Source organism: Pelmatolapia mariae, linkage group LG17, assembly GCF_036321145.2.
Source record: "Pelmatolapia mariae isolate MD_Pm_ZW linkage group LG17, Pm_UMD_F_2, whole genome shotgun sequence".
Taxonomy (NCBI): Eukaryota; Metazoa; Chordata; class Actinopteri; order Cichliformes; family Cichlidae; genus Pelmatolapia; species Pelmatolapia mariae.
In genome coordinates, this window is record NC_086242.1 from 14,867,163 (window position 1) to 14,891,205 (window position 24,043).

The window sequence follows — 24,043 nt, forward strand, 5'->3', positions numbered from 1 at the left end:
AAACAGAGCCATTATAACAAAGAGAAAGAGTGCACAGGAGACATTCACAACAGTTTCAAACATCTGGTGGCAGGTATATCTACTTAATATTGTAATAAAAATATAGAAACTAACCTAAATGGTCATGGTATTAATCAAGTTACCTAGATGCTGTGTAAAAGGAGAGAAGAAGTTTCTAATTTCAAGCTTAAAAAAACAAAACAAAAAAAACCAACAACAACCTCTCCCTATTCATTTAGATAGGGGCAAAATTAAGTACCTATAGGTTTTAACAAGATAGCTGCTGAATGATAAATTCTGCTTCTAGAAGCACTTTAGTAAAGGAGAATATAAATTCAGCAACTTATTAAAGGAAGCTTCTAAATAAAGCAGCTAAACAGTGACAGTCCTGTCCCTCGATAATATTCTGGGCGACTTCAAATGAGTTCATCTCACTGGAAACTTTTTGATGCATTCATGGAGACGAAATTAACAAAGAATGGAAGAAATTCAAAGGCTGTGGCATTTTGGGAAAACTTAGTAATTTCCTATGTAAACAAAGATCTACTTTCCAAATCTAGCTGTTTAAGTTTTTTTCCATGAGCATCAAAGAAATGCAGGATTGCTTTAAAAAGCAGAAGTCTGTACCTTCTTGCAGGACCCAGTGGTTGGTGGCATTTCGGGTAGTTCTCGGGAACGCCGTCTCCCGGTGGGGACCCCAGGAGATGTGGGGCTGCGGTTTGCCAAGAACGGGGACAAAAAGCGGACATAGTGTTTGGGCGTGCTGTAGACCTGCTGGGAGCAGGCCAGGCCTGGCAGGGCGTTGAGCTGCGTGGCCAGCACTTCAGGGTCACTGCTTATTCTCAGCGGCCTTTCTGGGACTGGTTCTGGTGTTCGTACAGCACCACGGTCCTGCTGTTTCTCGCCTACCCACTCATTCACAAAGTGCTGTGGAAAAGAGTTTGAGAAGATGTAAAAATTCTAAAGGGTTCCTGAACATTTTTTAAAAAGCCACGAATATGTTTCATATGCAGAATTAGACATGTGCCTGTACCTTTTTTGTTTTGAAATTCTTGCTCCCTGTTCGGTTTCTGTCAGGTGCAGGTGAGCTGCTGTGCGGAGGACTGGTGTCGGGTGCTTGTGTGGAGATGGCCTCCGGCTCTGGCACAGTGGGTGTTTCTCCTTCAGGGGCTTCATTGGTCACAGGCTCCACAGACTCAGCTGGAGAGCTGGGAGGCAGGTCAGAACAAGTGCTGATGGTGCGAGCTCGTCGCCGCTGTTGCCCAATGTGAGTGCGATTTCTTGAGAAACTTTTCCTGTTCCTCGTGCCTTTAACCTTGGCTGGCTTTAGACCTGGCTCCTCTTTTACTTCCAGGAGTGGCTATAAAAAAAAGAACACATTTTAGAGTTCAATAACATCACATTTGAATACATAAATCTCTTAAAAATCTGACAATAGCTCGCTCCAAACAAAAACGCACATTTTTTATAGTACAGCTCAGAAGAAGCATTTGTGCCAACATCAATTAAAATATAAATAAAAGTAAAGTTTTTTGTTTTGTTTTTTTATCTGTGCTCTGACCTGCATGACAGCTGGCGAATCTGCTGTCTCTGGTGTGGCTGGAGGCTCCTCCTTAATGTCACTGCGGCCCCCAACCTCGGACTTTATGCTGCCGATTCTCTCCAGCGCCTGCTCCCGTCGTTTCTCTCTCTTCTCCATTCGGGCAAAGGCTTGCAGGATGGCCTCCATCTTCCTCTCCTCTCGTGTCTGCAGAGGGTTAGATGTGGGGCATGGAGGAGGGGTGAGGGAGAGGAAGAGAGTGCGCATAGATTAGTTCATGGAGTACTACTCCCCAGAGGTAGCGGTGCAACTGGTTAATGTGTGCTACGCAGCGAAAAGCATTTCTATCTGAGTGCAGAGTGCCATATGCAGAGCCAAGTAGAAAAAAAATGTCCCTTCACTTTCACAATAAGAGCAACCAAAAGAGGAGATTGGAGTGAGAGAAAAATGTAGGAGAACAAGGTGTTTTAATTTAGCTTGTACGCAAATAAATTTCCCCAGGTCCTTATAAAGAAACCATAGCTACCTCCACCAAAAACAAAGCACTCCATCATTACTCAAAACACACCTTTGGGAAAAAAAATAATTATTATTTTTTTTGCCTGCATAGGCTAAAGTTTGCTGTAAAGACAGGACTGTTAGTACGCTTTTAACTCAATCACCACTACGAGGTTGGTAGATGGGTGGGGTTGGCCATGTATGGGTCAAGTTTACCTCCTTGATTTTCAGTCCCCTCCAGCACGAAGCCGCCCCGACAGGTAGATGGGACTGCTCCGCTGGGTTGGCCTGAATGTTTAATAAAGAAACAGCCCAGTTTAGAAGAGACATGTCCCACCTAAACAAGGCTTCACTAAAAATGGACATGACTGGACTAAAGGATCTCTAATCATCTGGTGAAATTTTTCCAGCGCTAAGGTTACCTGGTAATACGCAATAACACTATGCAGGATATTTACAACTATAGAGCATCTTCAGGAATGCACTAACAATGCCAGGATGTAATGGCCCTTTTCACAGCAGTGAGAAAAACATTGGTGCCACTCCAAACCCATAGTCTAAGACCTCAAGGTCATGCAATTCCACTTGTGGCCTCTTTGGAGCTTTGGCTTCCAAAGATAAGGCGTCGACAAGTATTCAAAAATTTAGGAACAATGTCTCATAGCAGGACTCCTGCTGTAAACCAAAATCTTCACAGAATTTCCTAAGAACTAAGTTTTACAAAAATAAATAAATAAATAAACGACATTAAAAAGGCACAGGTCTCTTAATTCCTTCTACCAAAAGCTGGGCATTCACTAAAATCACTGACCAGCAGCTTATTACACTCATCTCACAAAGAGAGTCACAGCACATAATTTGACATTTTCTTAAAATCTTGATCTTTAAAGTGAGATTTAAGGTCCTGCTTGTCTGGTTGTGAATTACTGGACTTCAACCAAATGTGTTTGCATGCAGCCCTACAAAAAGCAAACAGTGGCACCAATGGCAATGATGCTGTATGTAGGCAGAATATTGATCGGTTGAAGTTTGGCTCGAGTAGTAAAGGAAACAATAGCGGAGTTCCCCACAAGGAGGAAGAACAAACCGCGGTGGTAGTAAAGGGTTGTTTTTAAATGTCCAGTTTCTTTGTATATTCCAACTTCTATCACAGAGGCTAAGTTAAAGGAGCCCTAACAAAAATATAAAGAAAGGGGGAGCCCATGTTAGCAATGATTTCGCATTTTGACTCTTCCCACAGGTAACAGAACACCAAGGGTGAAGTGTTAGAATACATAAAATATCTAAAGAGCTGGGGTAGTAGGAAGACAAAACATAAACCCAGGATGCCCTTTCCACCAATAGAACTTTCAGTAAGAGCTTAAGCAGGCAAGATATTTCTCTACCATGCAGCATCTCCACCACACAGATTTAAAAATGTCCACACACACCCTACTACGCTTGTGACCGTCAGTGTGCAAATGTATGCTTCTTTGCTCGAGCAGGGTGCCCTCTTATGCCATGTTGCATAGAAGGCAGTTTATTGGATCTCCCGGAGTCAATAAGGCCCCGGCAACAGGGCTCTACCCTCTGCAGTCACTCCCTCCATCTATCCATCCATCTCTCTGGCGAATTATAAGAACTGTACCTTAGCCAAAGATGAGTCAGCGCTTTACACCTTGGGTTTACCATGTGAAACGGAGCTGACTGCAGGGTAATTTCCTGTGTGTGTGTGTTTGATCCCATCTCTCGGGGACATACGACCATTTGGCAGAGAGAGTGGTTGAACCCGTAACAGGCCATTTCAATCTCATGGCTACAATGAAGGTGAGAAGAGAGCTCTACTCAAACTGTAATACACACTGGGGGATAGTTTTAGCGTGCATAAAGAGACAATACACCGGCAAGGTTGTCAACAGGCATGCGGCACTGCAGGCCTGTTCATGTTCTCACATGAAGGGGCAAAAAAGAAAAAACAGGCAACAAATGAGGAAAATAAGCGTAATGACAGACAAGCACAAAGTCTCAGCGCTGTGAGAAAAGGGGAAAAGTCAAAGCTAAAGGAGGGAAAGCACAGCGGGTTTGAACAAAACAGCAACAGAGGCACCGATAATAGTGGGAGCACTAGCAGTAGATGAATGGTGAAGGAGGAGGCTGGTTTTATGGAGGAGAGGTAGAAGACAGCTGCTCCTATCCAAGCCCTTAGCAGACAAATAGTTAAGTCCACACCCAGAGCAACAGGGGACAGTTTTATTTTTATTTTTGCTCTTTCTGCTGGGTGGTAGCACGGCAGCGGGGGAGGGGGGTAAGCTGTAGCCCCTAGCTCGGCACACTTACCATCTTCCTCCTCCTCTCTGCAATCTGCTCCTCTGACTCCATCTCTACTTCATTGCTAACGGAGGTTTTGTCTTCTAGATCCTCAAATAACTCAGGATCCTGTAAGAGGAGGGGAGAGCGGGGTATGGCGCTTTATCATGGCTGATCATTCAGTCTGGCTACAGACTAGAAGGAGACAGGTAAGAGTGGAGGAGAGGTGAGGTGAGGGAGAGGCTGAGGAAGAACTTTTTAAAGATACGTTGAGATAGGTGGTTGGTCTGTGCACATTACACAACTGCTAAGTGGCCTTCTTGAAAGTTATGACTTTATTAGCACCCCCTTATTAAATTATTGGTGTAGAAGCTTGAATATTGTCATGTCCATTGGGTATCATCATAGCGCCGTGATATTAAAACCTCCTATGTCTTACTGGGACAGGTCTACTCATGTTTCTGCATTTCTGAAAGCCTGAGGCAGTCCTTTCTAATTCAAATGGGACCCGTTTCTAAACCAAATTTTCAAGTCACAAATAAGATTTTCCTGAATCATGAACTCTAAAATAATTTCCACAACCGATAACAAATGAGACTTTTGTTACCGTCGGCGCCTCTGCTTGTGTTACTACTGCACATCTCTGCCAGACCAGTGGCACAAAAGTGCAGTAAGATCTGGTCTATATAAGGAAAAAAAATTAGCTGGGAGGGGACAAAAGTGGATGCATAACAGGGATGATGGGAGAGGAAAAAAACAAAAAAAGGGAGGGAACTAAACAGGATGTACAATAACAAAGAGTGACTAACAATGGAAAACACATGCACAGACCAAACTAAACCACATGCATGGACTATAAGGGTGAGTGCATTTTAACAGAAAATAAATCTAAATTAAGAAGTTGAAGAAGTGTTAAAAAGGGTGACTGACACCAGGCGTATTTTGTGCACCGTACATTAAAAAGTAATCTTGCCTGGTTGTTTGAGATGGAGAGGCGGAGAGGAGAGAGTTTTCTCTGCTTGCTGTCGCCTATGTTCTTGCCCTTCCCCTCGCCATCCAAACCCACGTTCTGGTTCTGGGCCTGGTCGTCCCGTGCCAACTCCTTGTCCTTCCGATTCCCTCTGCGTCTGCCTCCAGAACCCAGGTTCTCTGTGGGCTCTAGGTTGTGCTTGAGCACCGGGCACTCCTGGTTCCCCTTCACACAGGCACAGTCCACCTTGTATTTACTAGAAAAACAAACAAAAAACCCAAAACAAACAAACAAACAAAAAAAACCAGGAGAAATTTAGTGAAACGATCTTGTCTTGCTAGCAAGTAATTGCCAGTTTTACTCCTTAACACTTACCAGCTGCCATAGTCAAAATCAAAACCGATTGTGATCTCTGTGCCCTTGGATATCGGCCGCAATGAGTAGATGTATAAATGTAACATGCCGTCCTCAATGACATGACGCACCTGAGGGACGTTCAGAAGAGTATTAGTAAAAACTAGCGTTTACAACTATGGATAAGAGTTTTGGTTAATTAAGTGAAAAGAAGCAAGTTATTAAGCACTTTTGAATGTTACATACTTCAGCATTGGGAGTGCAAGAGCGGCGAATGAAACGTGCTTCGTTTCCGAAGCTGCGAGCGTCTACACACATCTCCAGTCCATCAAATTTTGAATAAAATAACACAAAAGGGTATGGCCTGAGGAGAAAAGCAAAGTCAGGGGATGAGTGGGATCAATGTACACAAAACACCTCAATTTAACATCTTAAATCATCTGCCATTACATTAAGAGTTAATTTATTTGGCCTGCACTAAAAACAAAGTTGCACTCAATTTAGATTGAGACAAATCCAAGAGGGAAAACCCTTTTGACTCGTGACCAGCTTCCTAACCTCTTGAAGAAGTATCCGTTGGCCTCAAACTGCTGTCGAAGCATGAACTTGCCCCTGTACTCAATGATGAGGGAGTCTGGGGCCAAGTCTCGCACCGCCTTGAGGATCTTCTTGTTCTTCTGAACTTGACTCTGGGAGACACAAACCGCCTGACATAAACAAACATCGCGGACAGGCTCTGATTGAATTACATGTGAACCCCGAGAGGGAAAGCTAGTGCTGCAGGCTGCTAGAGACAAGCAATGTGTTTGGGTGTTATCATATTTGTGTTACCAGTGGAGATTCACTCAGTGTGTATATTTGTACCTCTACAGGGGGTTTGAAAGAGGCTGGGTGCGTGTTGTATGCCAGACTCTTGCCGTCGCCTTGTTCTTTAACACGCAACAGGACCTGAACATCCTCAGTGTACTGATTACTGCTGGCCTCCTCGTAACGCTCCATCCACGTTTTGATCTTGTTCTCCCACAGAGACGGGTGCTCTGTTGGCTCCTGTTCGGGAGCTGCACCCTGAGAAAAACAGTACAAATGTGACTCACAGCTCAGATTTAACAGGAGCATTCTGGATTCTGGAGATGGTGGACGTGAGAGTGTTCTGTAAGTTTACCTTTACTCTAGAGGATTTTCTGGACCCCTCTCGAAAGGCCTGTAAGGTAATTAAATAAATTAAAAGTGAGAGGTTAATCGGCGTTCCAAACAGGTGTTTGTAAAATATTAATTTTGTAAGTGAATGAGTAAACGTTGACCTTTTTAGCTCGAGCAGAGGACGCTGGAGGCTCTTTTTCACCACTCTTTTTGCGCTTTTTATCAGATTGCTTATTGCCAAGGCGTCCAGTGGTGAGGGTGATGGTGGTAGGCGTGTGCTGGAAGGTGGAGTAGAGCTCTAGCGGAACCTCATCTCCACTCTCTGTAGCACTGGTGTCCCCGTCTGAATGAGCAAGCGAGTTATTAGGAGTCAGGCAGGGAACAAAGAAAGTGACACACACAAAGATATAAAAAGCTACACCTGCTTCGGGCAAAACAAAAGCTAATCGTGTCATACTAATGGAAGACAAGGCTTGCTACATCACAAACTAAATTGCAGTTTTCTGCTTGGCCTGCAGGTGTCAGTACATCCTGCTCTCAGGCAGAATTATATCTGGCTGTCCTGCAGGGGGAGGAGGCTGCACCCTGACACAGCTTACAACCTGCTTTACTCAGTAATGAGCTGGCCATTTACTGCAGCAAGGAAGCCAGTAAAAGCAGAACTGAAACATCTATCTGTGGGTTCTTGCTTTTAACGCCTCATAGCTCAGCTCTCAAAATAATCTAGTTTCTCTAGGTTTCTTTTTGTGAATTACTGCAACTGTATTGAGATTTTTCTCAGCAGAAATTAAAAAAAAAAAAAGTACAAGGGTAAAGGGAAATGTTGGGAGCTTTATAAATGTGTTCCCTTACCAGATAAAGACTCTCTTTTCCGGGTCTGCAGCAGGACGGCCCTCTCTCTATCGAGGTGTCGAGGTTGGCAGCGTTCACACAGGTAGGTCTCAGGAATGTTCTGTCTGTCAATGCCCATACAGTCTATGTGCTGCCAGGCACTAAAGGGAAACGTTAAGGAGTTTTAATAAACCTTCAAGTCACATTTTTGTTCCCATTAACCACATGAAGTTACCAAAAACTGATCTAGTGAACACAAGGAACAAAAACAGGCAGCTAGATGAAAGCGGCCTGAGTCAATACTAGTCAAAGCTTGTGACTACTTGTGTCTCACCTGCACTTGTCACAACAGATCATGTAGCCATCGTCATGGGTGAAGCCACAGATGCAACGGGTGATGTCAGCCCCGTAGCTGCCATCCTCTGAGGTGCTGAGTGTGGTGCCCCTGGACGCTTCGTCCTGGCCCCCTGGAACAAACAGCCCCCCCTCTCCTTGTCGGATCAACATGGAGGGGGGTGGGGAGGCTGGCGGTGTAGGTGGGGGCCGCGCCCCATAGTTGTGGTCCTGAGAGAACAATTGAAAATGTACTTGTGATATAGGTAAACGTTGCTTATCAAAATAGTTTAGTTTACAAAACAATGTTGCCACAATGGGCATGCACTATCACTGGCAACAGAAAATTACCTCTACAACCAACACACTGCTTAGCAAATTAAATGTTTAATCGTTTTTAGGCCAAGATGTGTTAGCAACAGGTTTAGTAAGGTCCAAAGCAAAGGTTTTACAGCCCTGACTTAGTTGTTTCACAGTTTCCATTTTATAGCATCTATAGATCATTTAATGATCAAACAATGAACAAAGTTCTATGTACTATTTTAAATATCCTAAAAGATTAAGAATGTCAATTAACCAATAGCAAATCAGTTTCACTCAATGACTGAAAAAGACAGATTTCATGGCAAGGTTATGTGTTATAATTGCATTTTCCCCCTAATATCCAAACAGCCTGCCATGCCCTCCTTCCTCTGATGCCTTATGACAAAGTAGACAAGGAAGCAGCCAACATTGGTCTGTTTTCTGGGTTTCTTAAATCCTCGGGACAGGCTTGTTGTGCTGCCTTTAAACCCAAACATTGCTGCATCAGTGATCAAACATGACCACCTTTCTTTAGTCTGCTTTTATCTTGGCAGCTGCTGCCATTATTTGTGTTCATTTGACTGACAATGAATTTTTAAAAAAAGAAGCGTTTATACTCATTAACGCTTGTGTTGTATAAGAAACAGCACGAAAGCGTGTACTGAAAGCAATATTTTCCTTGTTCACCGTAACTCTCCAGTTCAAGGTTTGCAGGTTATCTGTAGAAGTTTGAGGAAGGTGAGGAAAGAGGTAGGTGTGTGTGTGTGTGTGTGTGTGTGTGTGTGTGTGTGTGTGTGTACTTACAGCATAAGGCAGGCCTATGTAACTGTGGGAATGGTGCGAACTGCTACTGTAAATCTGGTGTGGGTAGCTCGACTTTTCCACCACCACAGGGCTGGCCTCCACCGACTCTGGTCTTTAAGACAGAAACACAAACAAAAATTTGGTTAAGAGCTGAAAAGCAAAGTAATTCAAGGACAGTTTCCTTACAACAGTCTTAAGGATGTGTCTGCATCTGGGTAGCTACTGGTGGTGACACAGAGGTTACAGCTGCCAGAGGAAGGCCACTAAAAAAATGTACCACCACAGTGTCTGCTATAATGTCACCTTATCCGGGCTCGTCAGGCCTGAGAGCCACACATAACTGACGTTTTTATCCCTGAACCCACATCTGTAAGTCAGACAATCATCAGAAAACACATGCTATCCGTCGCTCACACAAAACACACACTTGCACAAGTTCGTTCCTACCAAACCAGTCGATCCACTTTTCTGCCACGTTCAGTGGTGAAGAGAGAGAGCCTGTTTGACCGTTTAGGACCAACCCACCCTTATTATGACATGATTAATCTGTTCTTCAGTTGCTCTGTGGAAGAGGGAAGTGGAACTGGCAAAACGGATGACATGAGACAAGACGGTCCAGTATGAAAGAGGGGAAAAGAAAAGAAAAAAGAGAGGGAAGAAGAAGAGGAAGAGAGAAATACGAGTGCAACATACTGGATAAACAAGATGCATTTGAGATACGGACTGTTTAAGCTATGGTGCCGCAGCTATTTGTTTCAGCTCGATATCCACATGAGTGAATGGCTCCGTCATGTGAAAACACATTTGATTCAACTCTTCCCAGAGCAAGGTGTAGAAAACTGCTCAAAGGTCATAAAGAAATAAAGTTTTTTACTCTGCTCTCTCCAAGCTACAAAAATATCTAGGCAAAATACAATAAAGACGCTCAATAAGCATAAAGAACTGCCTCATATGGAGCTATTTTAGCAGCAAAGACAATGAGCACCCTGACCAGGCCATGTGAGACTCTGACTCTATAACCACGTTATTTTGAAGCTCGCACTCAGGTTAAAAAGCACACTAGAAAGAGCCAAGGCAATTAGGAGATACAGTGAATAATTATATAGCTTGAACAAGTACTTAAAAACACCCCTTAAAGTTCCCTTTAAACAGCGAGTCCCCAAGGCAAGCTGGTGATACGGTACCTGTGGGAGCCCTTCTCAGCCCTATTGCTCCTTTTGCATGCCGAAAGAGCACTGTGCAGCACTTCCTGTGTGTACTGCCACTCAACTATTCACTGTCAAAGTGAAAACGTAAAGTGCATGCTTCAAGTACGGAGGCGGGCCCAGTGTAAGAGGGGTGTGTATGCGTACACAACAGATTAACTGCCACAGATTAGGTTTGCAGAAAGACAGAACATATATACCTGGGTGCAGTTGGTTCACAAACTTTCTTCCATCAATGATTAACCAGATCAAAGTCTACACTTTATAATAAAGAGATGTGGGTGTGTATCACTCAGAGGCAGAAAGAAGGAATTATTATTATTTTATTTTTTTTAATTTTTTTAAACAGGTTGAAGAGAGACACAGGTGTTACAAATTAGTCTGGGAGGGGAAAAAAAAAATCAAGATAATGACAAACAAGGCAAACAAGTGAGCGAGCCTGTTCTGTGGGAAGGAAGGAAGCATGTTTGTGTGCGTGCGCGTGTTTGTTTCTGTATGCACATAACTGGTGGGTTTGTATTATTCATACATTTACTCTTGAACAAAACTGAAAGTAAGTAGGGAATACCTTTTGGACTTTTCAATTTTTATTTCTTAAAAATGGGTTATGTCATGAGAATTAGAACTGTTAATTTCCAGGACAGAGGGCTGAATTATGGTCAGTTTGAAAACCTTCTTCCTGACCAAAACCATCCCCCATGGCATGTCGTACAGGTTGAAGAGAGACAGGTAATATATAAATTACCTGTCAAAATAAGTAATAGATAAGGTATTAAATAACAGAAAAAGTGTGTTCAATTGAACCAGGTACCAGAAAAGTACCTGGTTTTTCAATTTTCCATTATATGTTCTTTTCTGTAACTGATTTGTCATTTATCTTAAGTCACCTTGGGTTTTTCCATTCAGGTGTTTAACTGGATAATTTATTAAATATATGAATCTAATTCTGTAAACTAAAAGAAATTAAAATCTTTCAGGCTTTTTTTTTTTTTTTTTTTTTTTTTTAAACTAAATAGGCTTTTATGTAGCCTGCAAACAAAAACAAGTTTGACACTGCTGGATTACAGGCACTGTGTGCATATATGTAGTGGGAGGACTGCAGATATACAGTCCAATAATCAGTGACTGCCTGCCTGCGCACAAGAACAGATGAAAGAGGGTGGAATGAGGAGAGAATTTTTGTAACAAAGTTTAACTTAAAGGTGGCAGTTAGCCATTTTCTAGTTTTACCTAAAAGAACGCCACAAGTGTAAAATAAAAAGCATGGAGAGACAATATCATTTAGAAGATGAACATCTGGTGCGAGACTGTGAAGAGGCAGAGTGGACAAGCAGAGTGAACATGAGAGAGCTCAACAGCAGGGAGAGGAAAGAGAGCAGCCCCCGAAACGCCACCGGCAACGCCTTCACTCCTAAAGAGCTCCTGCTTGCTACCATGGCAACACTACGTATTCTGTCAGCAGCGTGTATGCGTGCGCTGGGCTGTGTGTGTCACCGTGGACACACACACACACACACAAATGCATGCACACACTGCATTGGCCAACAGCTGGTGACACTGCTGCAGATTTGAGGGAGGACGTGGAAAAGACATGACGCCGTTTCTCGGGCGAGTAGCAGAGGCTGAATATAAAATAAGGAACGTAGCCAAAGTCCTTCCAGAAGTCTTGCCGCTTGGCAGCCATCTTGAAACACATCTGGGCACTTATTCGGGTGGTCATTTCAAGGCATGATTTAGAGCAATTCTGATTTTGGTTACACCAATTATCTCACTGATTTAAATTTAGGAATTTGTGAGGTAAAGATTTAAGAAGCCTTGGCAAAAATAATGCTACTGCTCACTTGATCTGATATAAATTATGACCTGAGGTAGGTTAAAATAAATCAAAAGGGTTTAAATTCTTTAATAGCCATTAGGGGGCGATTCCTGTGGTTGCATAAAGACTTCTAGTTGCAGTAAGCACTCTGTGCCCTCAGTAAACACTTTCCTAACCAGTTTATGGGCTCAGTTGCAAGTTTCAGGTCATACTGAAGTGAATAGGAAAGGAGGATTATCCAGACGACACTCTTTGGCTAATTAACTGTCGGTCACAAGTCATTAGGCCAATAAGAGTGTGGTTTCGTAGTTGGAGCCACCGCTCTCATCACGTCTGGCAAAAATACTCAGCTCGAGGTTTCAGAAACCAGTGGTTGACATCACAGTGCCTGCATCCAACTTTTATGTCAAACATGTTCCTGACATCTCTACAGAGCAGTGTGAGCCCAACTATGCTGTGCCTCTGGTCCAGACAGGACCTGCACAGCAGCAGGTGGAAGCCCCTTTCAAGCTTGTTATCAGCCTTTGAATAAATCTGCAGCAGGCAGTCGGACACAGAGCACTGACGGACAAAGAACAAGGGAGAGAGTCAAGGCGAGGGGCTTACTCGTAGCCCCGGTGACAGCAGCACTCAGGGGGGTGGGGGGTAGCTGGCTGGTGTTGGGGGAGAGACGCCATATCTATGCAAGGACCACCTGTCACTCAGGGCAGTGACCATGGTAACAGGCCCTGCGCAGTGCAGAGAGAAAAGAGGAAGGGAGGGGAGTGAGGGGTAAAAACCATGGCAACACATGCTGTCTGGGTAACAGCTCTGATGAAGGCGGCGGTGGTAGCAGCAGGGAGGGGAGGGCTCTCCCTTGTTTTTAAAGAGACAGGATCCCCTGCATAAGCAGATGACGTGTGTTATTCTTTAGTCGTACGCGAACCTCTTGCTTCATTTATTTGACCACAAAACGCCGCGGCAGTGTCCTTGACAAGACTATAAGGAAACCGAGAGGAGGGGCGATAGGAAGCTTGTTGCCATGGCTCCATGCACCATTTCTGCTTCACTGACTGAATGCAGTGCACACATGTGCAAACATCAAGCTTACAGCATTAGACAAGGATCAGGGAAAAGGAGGAGGAAAAAAAATATCATACGTGGTGCCTCTGTATACTTCACACAGTCAGCTTTATAAACAGACTGCACACATACAGTGCAGATTCACATGGTAGATGTAGTTAACTGCTCAACAATGTGAACATCTACAGGAATCAATGACAACACTGAACAGTCCATTAGAGCGCACACTAGAGGGGCCCTGCTTCCTGCAAATTCCTTTCCCATTAACAGTAGCTTTGTAAATATACGAGAAGAGATCTGTCTGGAAAGAAAGAGCGGACAAAGAAAAACATTTTTTACAGCGGCTTCAGTTATTACGGAGGGCATGTTGGGGCCCCTGAAAAGGAGAAGGCGACAGACGTGCTCAAATAAAACTATATACGACACAGAGGAGGGGTGTGAGATGTAAGATGAAAGAAAGGAGAGCAAAACTGAGAGTGACATTTTGGTGATACAACACAACGAAAGATGGTACACAACAGTGAATAAGAGGAAGTGAGGGGGCATAAAAATGTGCACAGTAGAGGCCTGGTGTTACTCACTCTGAGCCAGCAGCCATGTCCAGGTATGAGGTGTCTGCGGTGTCCACCCCTACTGGGATGACTATGCTCATGACGTTCTCTGCTGATCAGTTCTTGTCCTACTGAGTCCAGAGAAAGGGAGTCCAAAACACTGAGGCATGCCAGCCACAGCACTCATTGCAGACATCTAAGTGCATCCACAAGGCCTGAATATAGAAGGGGGACAAAAAAAAAAAAAAAAAAGACAATTTATTAGTAAAGTGAAGGTGAGTTTAAACACAGGAAAACTGCATGATCTAGCAAACCTGAAATCACAATTCATAGTGAAAATGGGGTATTTCCAACACATGTAAATGTATGATTCACACTTTCAGATGAGCAACGTTTTTCACAGGGAAGTGTTTGCCAGGAATTTCCCCCCTGACAGGGTTACCGAGCTCAGGTTAGTGACTGATGAAAAGCGAGAAGGGAATGTTTCTGTAAGGTGAAGCCTGAGCCGCCACCAACTGCTGCTGCTGAGTGAACTGCGCTAAAGCGACCTCTGCACACTCTCCGCCAGGCATGCAGGAAAGGGCTGCACTGCAAGAAAGCTCCCACAAAGGGGAGCAAGAGAACACATAGCAGTCGACCGCCATGAAAGGAGGGAGAAAAATGCAACATAAAGGCCATTCCCCCCACCCCCTTTTGACTGAATAGGAGTGCTCCGTTTTAAATAAATCTAAAAACTGTAGTGTACTGTATTTGCATGTCCACACACCTACACAGTAGAAAAGTTTAGGTTATACTCTTTTAACGGACATTGAAAAAGCTCCCCGAGTTGAGAATCAATAATTTAACTGTTAGGTGTCAGGCAGGTGTATGTAGTGCAGGAGACTGGCTGGACTAAGGATTTTTCTGGAAATAGCGTACATGGGAATATTAAGATGCATTTGTATGGAACTTGAATCCAGACGGGAGCATATGTGTCAGTGTGGCTGCCCCTGATACAGAGCTCTGTTGATAAGCGGGATTAGTGGGAGGGACAGATGCTGAGACAAAATAGGCTGGAGGTCACACCTTCAGCCTGCTTATGCACTCTGGGGCTCAAACAAAGGCTCGGATCATGGCTAAGGTTGTCGTTTGGGGGAAGGTTTACAGAACATGTCATGTATTCACACATTTAGCAAGCAAAAACACACTCTCTCAAGAAAACCTGTCTCTGCATGCCTGTGTGGTTTTGTGAGGTAAGAGCGTGGATCATTAAATCCTTCTGGAGCACTGCAGGTCTACACATATGCAGGACGACTTTCCAGGAAAGCTTTTATTTCCCAACAGCCCCCGCCCCTCTCCCCCCCTCAAACAACACAGCGTATATCAAGGAAACCCTCAAATTTTTCACACTGAGGCACATGTACACCAGGAGCTTTTTAAAGTAGACTCCACAGCCGTGATGATGGTAGTAATTTCAGGTACCGATTCACCCAAATGCACTGTTTAAGCCAGGAGGACTGGTGAGAGCCTCACAGACATGACAGCTGTCAGCTCCAGGCCTAATTAATAGAAGGAAGAAGACCCCTGTGAGTGTGTGTGTCGGCCAAGTCCGGGATCACCTTCCAAATCCTCTCCCGATTCTTTGTGCACCGACTGGGTTAAACAGGACAACTGTATCACAGGCAGGGGCATTTCATGATAGACGCTGATGTAACCAAAACACTTTCTTTCAACAAGAATAGGGCAGTTTGCCAAAAAACACTGAAATGACAGATCCCCCCCCCTTGTATTATCAGAGAGGCCCAGTATGTTTTAGCATGGGTAAAATAGCTTCCCTCTAAAGCAAGTCATTTGTTCTCTCTTCCACCATGTTTGCCTCCACTTGGTGCAATGAATCCTGCTGTCACTACTAAGGAATGCAGACATTTAGCCCCCTTCCACTCATATAAACAGATAATCTCTCACGTTGTCCTTTCAAAAATACCTCTACAAGGAGGCTTTAAGAGTAGCATGCACATGTGTGCACTGTGCTGCAGCCAGACACACTAAAGACTGACAAAGAACAGTGGGACAAAAAAAACCAAACAAACAAGTACAGTACAGCAGTACAGCAACATTCCTCAGTAAATCGGCGTTTCACTGTGACTGCCTCTGCCTGCTCCTCCTACTTCCTCTAGAAGGGCCGTCCATCACCCTGGAGAAATGCAGCCAAAGAGAGAGAGAAAAGAACACGCCCCCCCCCCCCCCCCCCCCCCCCCTTCCTGAGCCCAGTCACCCCGCCCAAGCGGATTTCTCTCCCTCCTCTGTGCACTTCCTAAATAAACCTGAGACAGTAACGCAGAGCTGAGGGAAAGGGGAGTGTCGCAGACACAGCTCCCAATTACACGAGTGCCAGGAGAGACCATTTAAAGCCACCTTTGGCTAAATCCGCTGCTGTTATGGAAACACATGGAGAGTGGGGTGGGAAAAGCGAGGAACGTGCACAGGGGAGGGCGAGCAGACAAACGTGAAAAAGAAATATGGCAAAAAGTGGGTAATAGTAGAAGAAACCGCAGCGTGGAAGTGGTTTACATTTTCTTGGTGTCTCAGTTCTCCAAATGTGCTCACTGAATAGATTTGCTCATCCCGCTGAGAGCTTTAAAAAAAGAAAAAAATGAAAGAAAGAACGAAAAAAGAAAAATAAAATTACCAAAGGCTTAGAGGGCGTGGGGTGGGGGAGGTGTACTTGGGGTATGTCTGACAGTGATGCTGCACAGCCTCGACCTGGGTGGACTCTGGGTGGCGGAGTGGAGCACAGAGCGTAAACCCAGTCTCTCCTTTCTCCTCCTTCCCTCCCTCAGCGAGGGGACACAGTCACGTCATTGTGTGTGGGGGGGGAAATAGCTATCCTTTTAAGACAGAACTGCACTGAAGTCGGCAAGGGAAAACCCATACCTCTCTCCTCAGTTTATCACCACTGCTCTATGTGCAACAGCATCTTTATTCTCGTTTTCACAGCAGATCATGTTTTTCCTGAAGTGGGAGGAGCAAGAGGAAAATGAGGGATTCCAACTAAATCCCAGGGCCCTCTCTGCCAAGCAGATGTGACTTCACACCATCCTCATAGCTGGCTGCAATGACTCAGCTCGGAAAACGGATAAAACAAACTCCCTACACATACACTCATGTAACAGGAAGCATGACCCAGATGGATATTTTTTTTCCCCCCTGTACCCACCGGGAGACACACGAGATCTGCCTTTTTCTTCATAAATCAGTGTGCTCATGGCTGCCAGCAACACTCCCTTTGCACTCGAGCGCTGAAGGTGAAGTCATACATCAATACAGCAGGGGATATGGATGTGAGCGTTCACACAAGCACTTTTTGCTGCAACAATAGGGAAATGTATTGGTACGCGTGAAAACCAAAGGCTCATTAGACTGTTAGGAGCAGTCCGTTTAAATGTCAGCCAACGAGGAGAAGGTATTTATGCAGCTGTTTTCAGGTACCCTAAATGAGAACTAGTAAATAACTGACTAAAAGGGGAGAGCAGTGTAGCAGCAAGCGGCGTGTAAGTTCAGACAGCGAGCTAGAGCCCGTATGGCAGCAAAGCTGGGACAGCCCTCCTGTAGTCTGAGTAATGTCCTGTACAGGAGATCCCTGGGGGCACAATCTCTCCATCTCCCTCTCACTGCTGCTTCCAGAGTCAGAGTAATGTATGGCTATGTATGGTCAATGACAAGTCTCTTTAAACATCTGAAAAGTAAAACTGATGTACTAGTAGGTTTATGAAATTGACCATTCTCATATCTGCGTACAAGAAAAGAATATTTTCTACTTTTCAAGGGTGAAAAAAGTCAGCATTTGGAAGCCAGAAGGGTTGGTGGTGACGGTGTTTAAAACTTTCAGTGCTCACATTGAAAACCAAAGTTACACATTACCATCATTACAAAAACCTGTTAGATTTAAACACTAAAAATTAGTCATCTGAGCAAAAATACACTAGTTCAATATACTTCCTGTAAAAATACATTACTTTGAAAGTCATGCTAAATGACAACAGGAAAAAAAAAGAAAAAATTGTGTTCATGAACACAAACAAATAGGTTGTGCTTTCATAATTATTTTCTATTATTTTACACCGGGTTTCTTTAACAGTGCGAGTGTGAGGGCCAATAGGATTCATTTTGTCCCTTGGACTTGGGAGAGCTATCATGATTAGAGGCTGAAATGCAAGCACATATGCAGCTGCTTCCTAATTACAGCATTTGGAGAATGCACTTCATAGCTAACTAACATGTGAGCTGTGTGTGTGCAGAGAAAATGGGGAGCGGCTACTCAACATCTACAGGGCAAAAGAACAGTAAGAGCCACTCAGGACCCATTATAACAGTGTTTGATGATCAATTTCACGCTTGGACTGCAGTGTTGTTACATCACCAACGTCGATGACACGGCCCCTCTTTATCCCACAACCCATGAATGCTATTGTAACCCAGGCATAGCAACAGGAGAAGGTTGGGGAGGTGTAGTGGGGCTGTGGCCTCAGTAGCTCTAGCCCTAAAGCCACCTGTCAGGGAGGCAGCTTGCTAGTTTAAAGAGGGATCTGTTACGCCCGAGCTAGCGGCACAAAAACAGGTCACCTGAGCTCTGGCTTCTCCTCCCAGCTGGGATACCATGTGACTCTGCTGGGCTCCTGAGCCAGGCAGCTTTGTCTCTGGTGTCTGGGCACCACACATGTGAGATCTCTGGAGACCAGGCAGCAGCTACACAGCTTAGCTCCACATGGCGAACAGACAGTTACTACACAGAGGTGCTACTGTTTCAGAGAATTAATGTCTGGAGATAAAAGAAGGGCACAAAAACAACAGGGGCTCTTCTTTCTGGCTTGTCAATACATCAATATACCAACAGACATCCTGCGCACTTGTCTGGTTTCTTTATTGGCTCTCTCTCTCTCTCTATTGCATAGTATGCTGAAAAAAATTAAACTGTTTTCCACTTAGTGTGTGGCTTTTTGATGGCACAAGTCTGCCTTGGGGGGTCAGGGTGAGAGGAAAGGTGCGTCACCTGAGACTGCCATGTCTCCAAGCTGCCCGGCCAGAGCACTCTGTCCCTATGGCAGAGGGAGAGTGGAACCCCACCTCACCATCTCTGTTAACACAGTAAACAAACACACGCTTTCCTGCACAAGGCCACCAGGCACACACAGAGCCAATCGGGAATTTAACACTGGCTGGTCTGATATTCTGTGGACAGAGGGGAACACCACAAAAAAAAAAGAAAAAAAAAAGGAGGTTGAGTGTTTGAATAGAGGCCTCTGTAGGGCTGCACGATTAATCGTTAGAAAATCGCGATCTCGATTCATACTTATGTGCGATCTCATTTCCAAATGACAACGATTTCAAAAAAAAAAAAAAAAAAAGACGACGACGATTGTACCGCATTTTGATCCGGGACGTAATCTGCATGAAAACAAGCGCTCACTCTTCGTGCTCAACAAATGACAAGGGCGGAGCCTTATACCACGTGATACAGAAGCTGTGCCGTGATGCTCAAATTGGCAGGGAAAAACAACGGAGAACACGTCAGGGATGACGAGAAAGTGACAGGAGAAAATCCGTCCTGGTCAACCACCCAAACATCAATAACGGGAACCTTATACAGCGCTTCCCTATACACGTCGAACTCCCGCAGGCACAAAGAAATTACGGAGGCTATTACTTATCACCTGACCAAAGATATATCAACACTGTGCAAAACGAGGGATTTAGGAAAATGATCAACACCCTAGACAAACGCTACACAGTGCCGTCCCGCAACTATTTTTCTATTGTTGCACTACCTGCTCTATACACGCAGTGTCGAGCAACGGTGGAGACGGAATTTCAAGCAGTACAACATTTTGCGGCAACCACAAAATGTGAGGCATTTATTGTTTTTATGTGTATTTATTGTTTTTATGTTCAGTTTCAACTGTTACGAAGTTGATGTGCAGTTAATAAGTGCAATAAATATATATAATATATGGAAAAATATAATATATATATATATAAATATAAAATATAAATATAAAATATATATATATATAAAATATATATATAAATAAAGAAAATCGTGAGAGAATCGTGATCTCAATTCTAAGCAAAAAAATCGTGATTCTCATTTTATGCAAAATCGTGCAGCCCTAGGCCTCTGCTCCTTTACAAGAACGAGCAAGGCAGCTTGGGATTTTGTGTATTAAGTAGCAAAGACTAATTAGCCATGATAGTGCCTTCTAATTCATCTAGTAGTAAAAACACCTCCACAGAGAAGATCTTTTAACACTTAATCTTATTTTGAGACAAACTGGGTTCATTACAGCATCAGATAGTATACTCCCAGAGGTTTGGAGGGGTTGGGTCATGCATTATTCCTCCTGGCCTTACACTTAAGTCTGTATTAAGGTTTAAAACAATAAAAAGTGCACACACAGGCAAAATATAACCTGGCCGTTTTGATCCAACTCGCAAGACCCTAAAAGGAAAACAATGCACAGCTGAAAAATCCAATAAGAGGCAACGTTATTCTGAGGAATGACAACTGTGGGTATGTACTGCTACTGAACTCATTTCCAATGCTATGCCTTTCATCACTGGCCTATGCAGTGGGGTATAACAGAAAATTGGCGTAGGCTCATTTAAAGGCTGAGTTAGGTGGGTATTTTATGTTGTCATGTAAATACTTTCACTATAACCTTTAACTGTGTTTTGATTCATACTTTAGTATATGAATGGTCCTTTGTTTGTTCAATTTAAGTCACTGTCGCCCTGGTTTAAAGTGGGTTGATAGTTTATTAAGAAAGACTGATGCTTTCTCTGACATGGAAGATGTTCTACTTTACACATCGTAACAAAAAATGATCAGGGGTAAAAGACACAAAAAAAGCTTCTTGGCAAGAGTCTCGAAGAGGCATTTGAGCTGAACAAAGTGCCAGAGTTTTTCCCACAGGGTAAAGTAGAGGAAAGGACAGCTGTGCCATGAGCTCAAAAAAGTACCCCGGAAACTGGCTTTGACTCGTTTCCCTCCACATTTTACTTTTGAATTCGCCAGAAAACTAATGCGCAAAATTATGTTGTCTGACATGAAAAAAACAAAACAAAGCATACACAGAACATATTAGTATTACAGTTAATTTAAAACATATCCCGTTACACGGGAGAGTACTGAGGCAGTCTGCAAGACTGCTATGTGACACGATCCAGGCAAAGTTTTCCTTACTACCAAATACTTGGCATTAAGTGTTGTGCAACTGTACGGTATTGTATTATGTGAGAAAACATAAATATCACTCCCACACTGACTGAGACATACCCAGCATTTTACAGCATCTAATAAAACTGATTTCATCTGAACATAAAGTGCAAAAGCACGGCTATCTCTTGTGACTCTCCTCTTGCACTCACCAGAGGAGAATCACTAAGGCTATTAGAAGAAAAAAAAACCATGTAGGGCTTAATTTACTTATGCTCAATGACAGGAAAATACAAAGCCAAAACAACATTCACTGAGGCTTAACTACATGCAGAACAATATCCCCTAAACAGTTTCTGAGCTGGGAAAATTCACGCATATGTATTTAAATTTACAATTCTATCCATCACAGCTAACATATTCAGACCCTTAGAACACTGGGTGCACTTCTGTCACACTAAAGCGAATGAAGAGGAAATGAAACCCACTATGGTGATGGAGAAACTGCTTAATATTGTTTACGGTTCTCAGGTGAGATGCGGCAAAAAGAGCAAGTCTTCTATCTAATGTCCTTTGATGTCGTTGTGTTTTTGCACCGTTTTGAAACTTGAAAAGTACACCAACATGCTCCTTCTATGTCAAACAAAAGTGTCGGATTTTCTGTGGTAACACCAACAGTGCCCCAGCATTAAAACTCAAGCAAATCGCCCAAGAAGTGACGCACGTTACAGGGGTGCTATGTAATTCGTTTTGGGAACAGGAAACAGCACCAGCAATTATTACCACAGCAAGGCAAAAAGCGCAATGATGCCGATGTATGATTCTTTCACGCTATTATAAGCCCAACTTAAATACTAAATAAATAAATAGCATGTGTTGTGTAGTTGCTCCTCAGTGAGTACGTCGGCGCTGCAGTCAGTCCCCGTCGATAGGGGTGTGGAGGGTACAACGTTGCTATTATGTTACCACAACACCCTGGCGCTGTCGCCATTTTCATAGCGCTTTTTCTCTGGACGGCGAGACAACCGTGTAGCCAAGGGAGCCTCGCCATGGGAAGAAACCCCCCCCCAAGAATGCATTCAATCGCCTTTCACACACTCTACCTTGAGTATCACTCTGTCGGTACAGTTTTTGTGTTGTTACAAGTAGGGGTTTGTGTGAATTCGTCGAAAGCGAGGCCAGCGAGCTAATCGGCTAGCACTGGCCTCTAAAAGTGTAATGTTAGAAGGCTACATAAGAGAAGCAAGGCCTTTTTTAATTTGAATGTTAGCAGAAAATATGGGGAATCTCTTCAAATCTGTGCCGTGAATAGAGGCCAAAAATAGCCTCGGAATGTAACGACGACAAACAGCGTATAGTTAGCACAGCGAACTAGCCGACACGAATTAATACGCTGCTTGTCAGACAGGAAAGAGCGACAACATCCGCGTTAAGACACAAAAACACCACCACCAAAGCTGATTGCGCATTCACACGGTTATACCAGGTGAGGGGAAAGCGACAAATTTCCTTCATTTGTTTAATTCTGCGTAGCTTGAATCGCTAGTACAGCTGGAGTAGATGGGGCGAGATGCCCAAAAGGAACATCCCCTCCCCCACGCTTTGCAGCATTTGAACCCAATACACCCTGAATCTAAATTAAGTGATCATCACGAAATGCACTTCTAAGTCAGAGTGTAACAAAAGAAGAGTCGCCAGTTTCTCTCCGTTTGACACCGGACGTGCTCTCAACTTCTTTATAAAGCCTGCGAGATTACTGCGTAAGAACAACTTCATAAAAATTGGTGTAGCTGCATGTAAAAAGGCTTTATTTTCTTTCGGGGCTTTTTTCAACGCATGAACGGAAATAATGTTTCCGTTCTATGGCTAAAGAGAGATGAAAGATGCCGCTACTGCGACGGATTCAAGCTTAAAAAAAACACTCATGAAATAATACCGTTTTCAGTGAGCTATCGCATCTGCTGATAGACAGTACGTGCAGTAGTTTAGCTGATTAAGAATAAAGCGGTTGTATTCGAAGGGTAATATTTACACACACAAAAAGGCACGAAAGTGTGCGCAATATGGCCTGCAGTGTCACTGTGTCAAACTAGACAAGAGACTCCCTATCTGGCTCCAATTATCCCGAGTCAACGTGCAAAAAACGGCTGTAAAACCGTTGCTCTTAAAGATTTTAAAGGCAGCTCACGGTTGGCAGCCTTCAATGTTGTTGACTGGACGAAGGGCTGTGAGGTACACTTGTCTCAATGTTTCTGGTGTTAAGGCAGATTTTTTTTTTTTTTTTTTTTAAACAAGGTGATCACTTGTAAATAATATTTACCTGATAACTTTGTATGACGTCTCGTGTATTGCCTCACTATCAGCGAGTAGTCAGTGTCAGGCTAATTTGAGCTAGTAGCATGCGCTAGCTAGCAAGTACTGTTGGGTTGCGAATTTGATACTCACACAGCCACTTGCGTCATTTACTTATCAGGTTTTTGAAAAGAATTATGAATATGGTAAATATGAACGAAAACCACTTGCCACTTTACGACCTAACGGTGTCGAGCAGTCCGCTTTGGAAGCTAAACTCAGCTGGTTACTGGCTTACGGTTAGCCAGCATCAGCATGATGTGCCTGGCCAGCTAACTAAAAGCCAACAATACCCTCTTTCCAAGTCGGATTTAACTAATACTTAATGCAGTTTACTCACCGTTTTATGTCCACTCTGGAGGATCTGAGTAGCGAATAAGGGGACCTGGGTAAGACCCCCGTCGCTTTCCACACAGCTTCCACAACCAAAACAATACTTCTGTACACACACACACACTGCGGATCTCTGGCCAAGGTTTAAAATGTTTGTATTTAAACGTGTCCTCTAAAGACTCCTCTTCTGAAAGGGGGATTCCCTTGCCTCTTGTTTAAACGCGGGGACCCCAAATGTAGCTAGAAAATCAATTCGAAACTGCTAAAACTGTGCCCTAGTCAACGGAGACTTTTAGAAATTAGATCCCCTCAAAACCAGTCTCTTTTCCCTTTGCAAAAATGGCGGCCCTACCAGGACTGCCTTGACTCCGCCTCTTCTCCGTTCCTCACTCCCTCTCCATCGCTAAACCCGAGCTCCGCCTCCACACACTGCGGGGCTTACAGTCCCCATTTCACAGGGGCGCCGTGACCGT

The 24,043-nt window shown here is 43.8% G+C and overlaps 1 protein-coding gene across 4 annotated transcripts in view; it reads right to left on the reverse strand.

The window, feature by feature from the left end:
* The window catches only part of kmt2e (lysine (K)-specific methyltransferase 2E), a 29,341-nt gene extending 5,409 nt beyond the window's left edge, over positions 1-23,932 (reverse strand). Inside the window, exons 1-17 of one of the 4 annotated variants that reach the window (XM_063460835.1) lie at positions 23,578-23,932; positions 13,724-13,908; positions 9,060-9,171; positions 7,954-8,183; positions 7,641-7,780; positions 6,950-7,131; positions 6,811-6,849; positions 6,513-6,713; positions 6,207-6,337; positions 5,895-6,012; positions 5,670-5,779; positions 5,298-5,550; positions 4,355-4,453; positions 2,255-2,326; positions 1,562-1,747; positions 1,034-1,360; positions 628-927 (exon numbers count right to left, since the gene is read on the reverse strand). In XM_063460835.1, coding sequence (XP_063316905.1) covers positions 628-927; positions 1,034-1,360; positions 1,562-1,747; positions 2,255-2,326; positions 4,355-4,453; positions 5,298-5,550; positions 5,670-5,779; positions 5,895-6,012; positions 6,207-6,337; positions 6,513-6,713; positions 6,811-6,849; positions 6,950-7,131; positions 7,641-7,780; positions 7,954-8,183; positions 9,060-9,171; positions 13,724-13,794 — 2,571 coding nt within the window. In that variant the 5' untranslated portion in view covers positions 13,795-13,908; positions 23,578-23,932. The remainder of the gene's footprint in view (positions 1-627; positions 928-1,033; positions 1,361-1,561; positions 1,748-2,254; positions 2,327-4,354; positions 4,454-5,297; positions 5,551-5,669; positions 5,780-5,894; positions 6,013-6,206; positions 6,338-6,512; positions 6,714-6,810; positions 6,850-6,949; positions 7,132-7,640; positions 7,781-7,953; positions 8,184-9,059; positions 9,172-13,723; positions 13,909-23,577) is intronic. The other 3 variants (XM_063460837.1, XM_063460836.1, XM_063460838.1) reach the window with 3 other exon arrangements.
* Between the last annotated feature and the right edge of the window lie 111 nt (positions 23,933-24,043).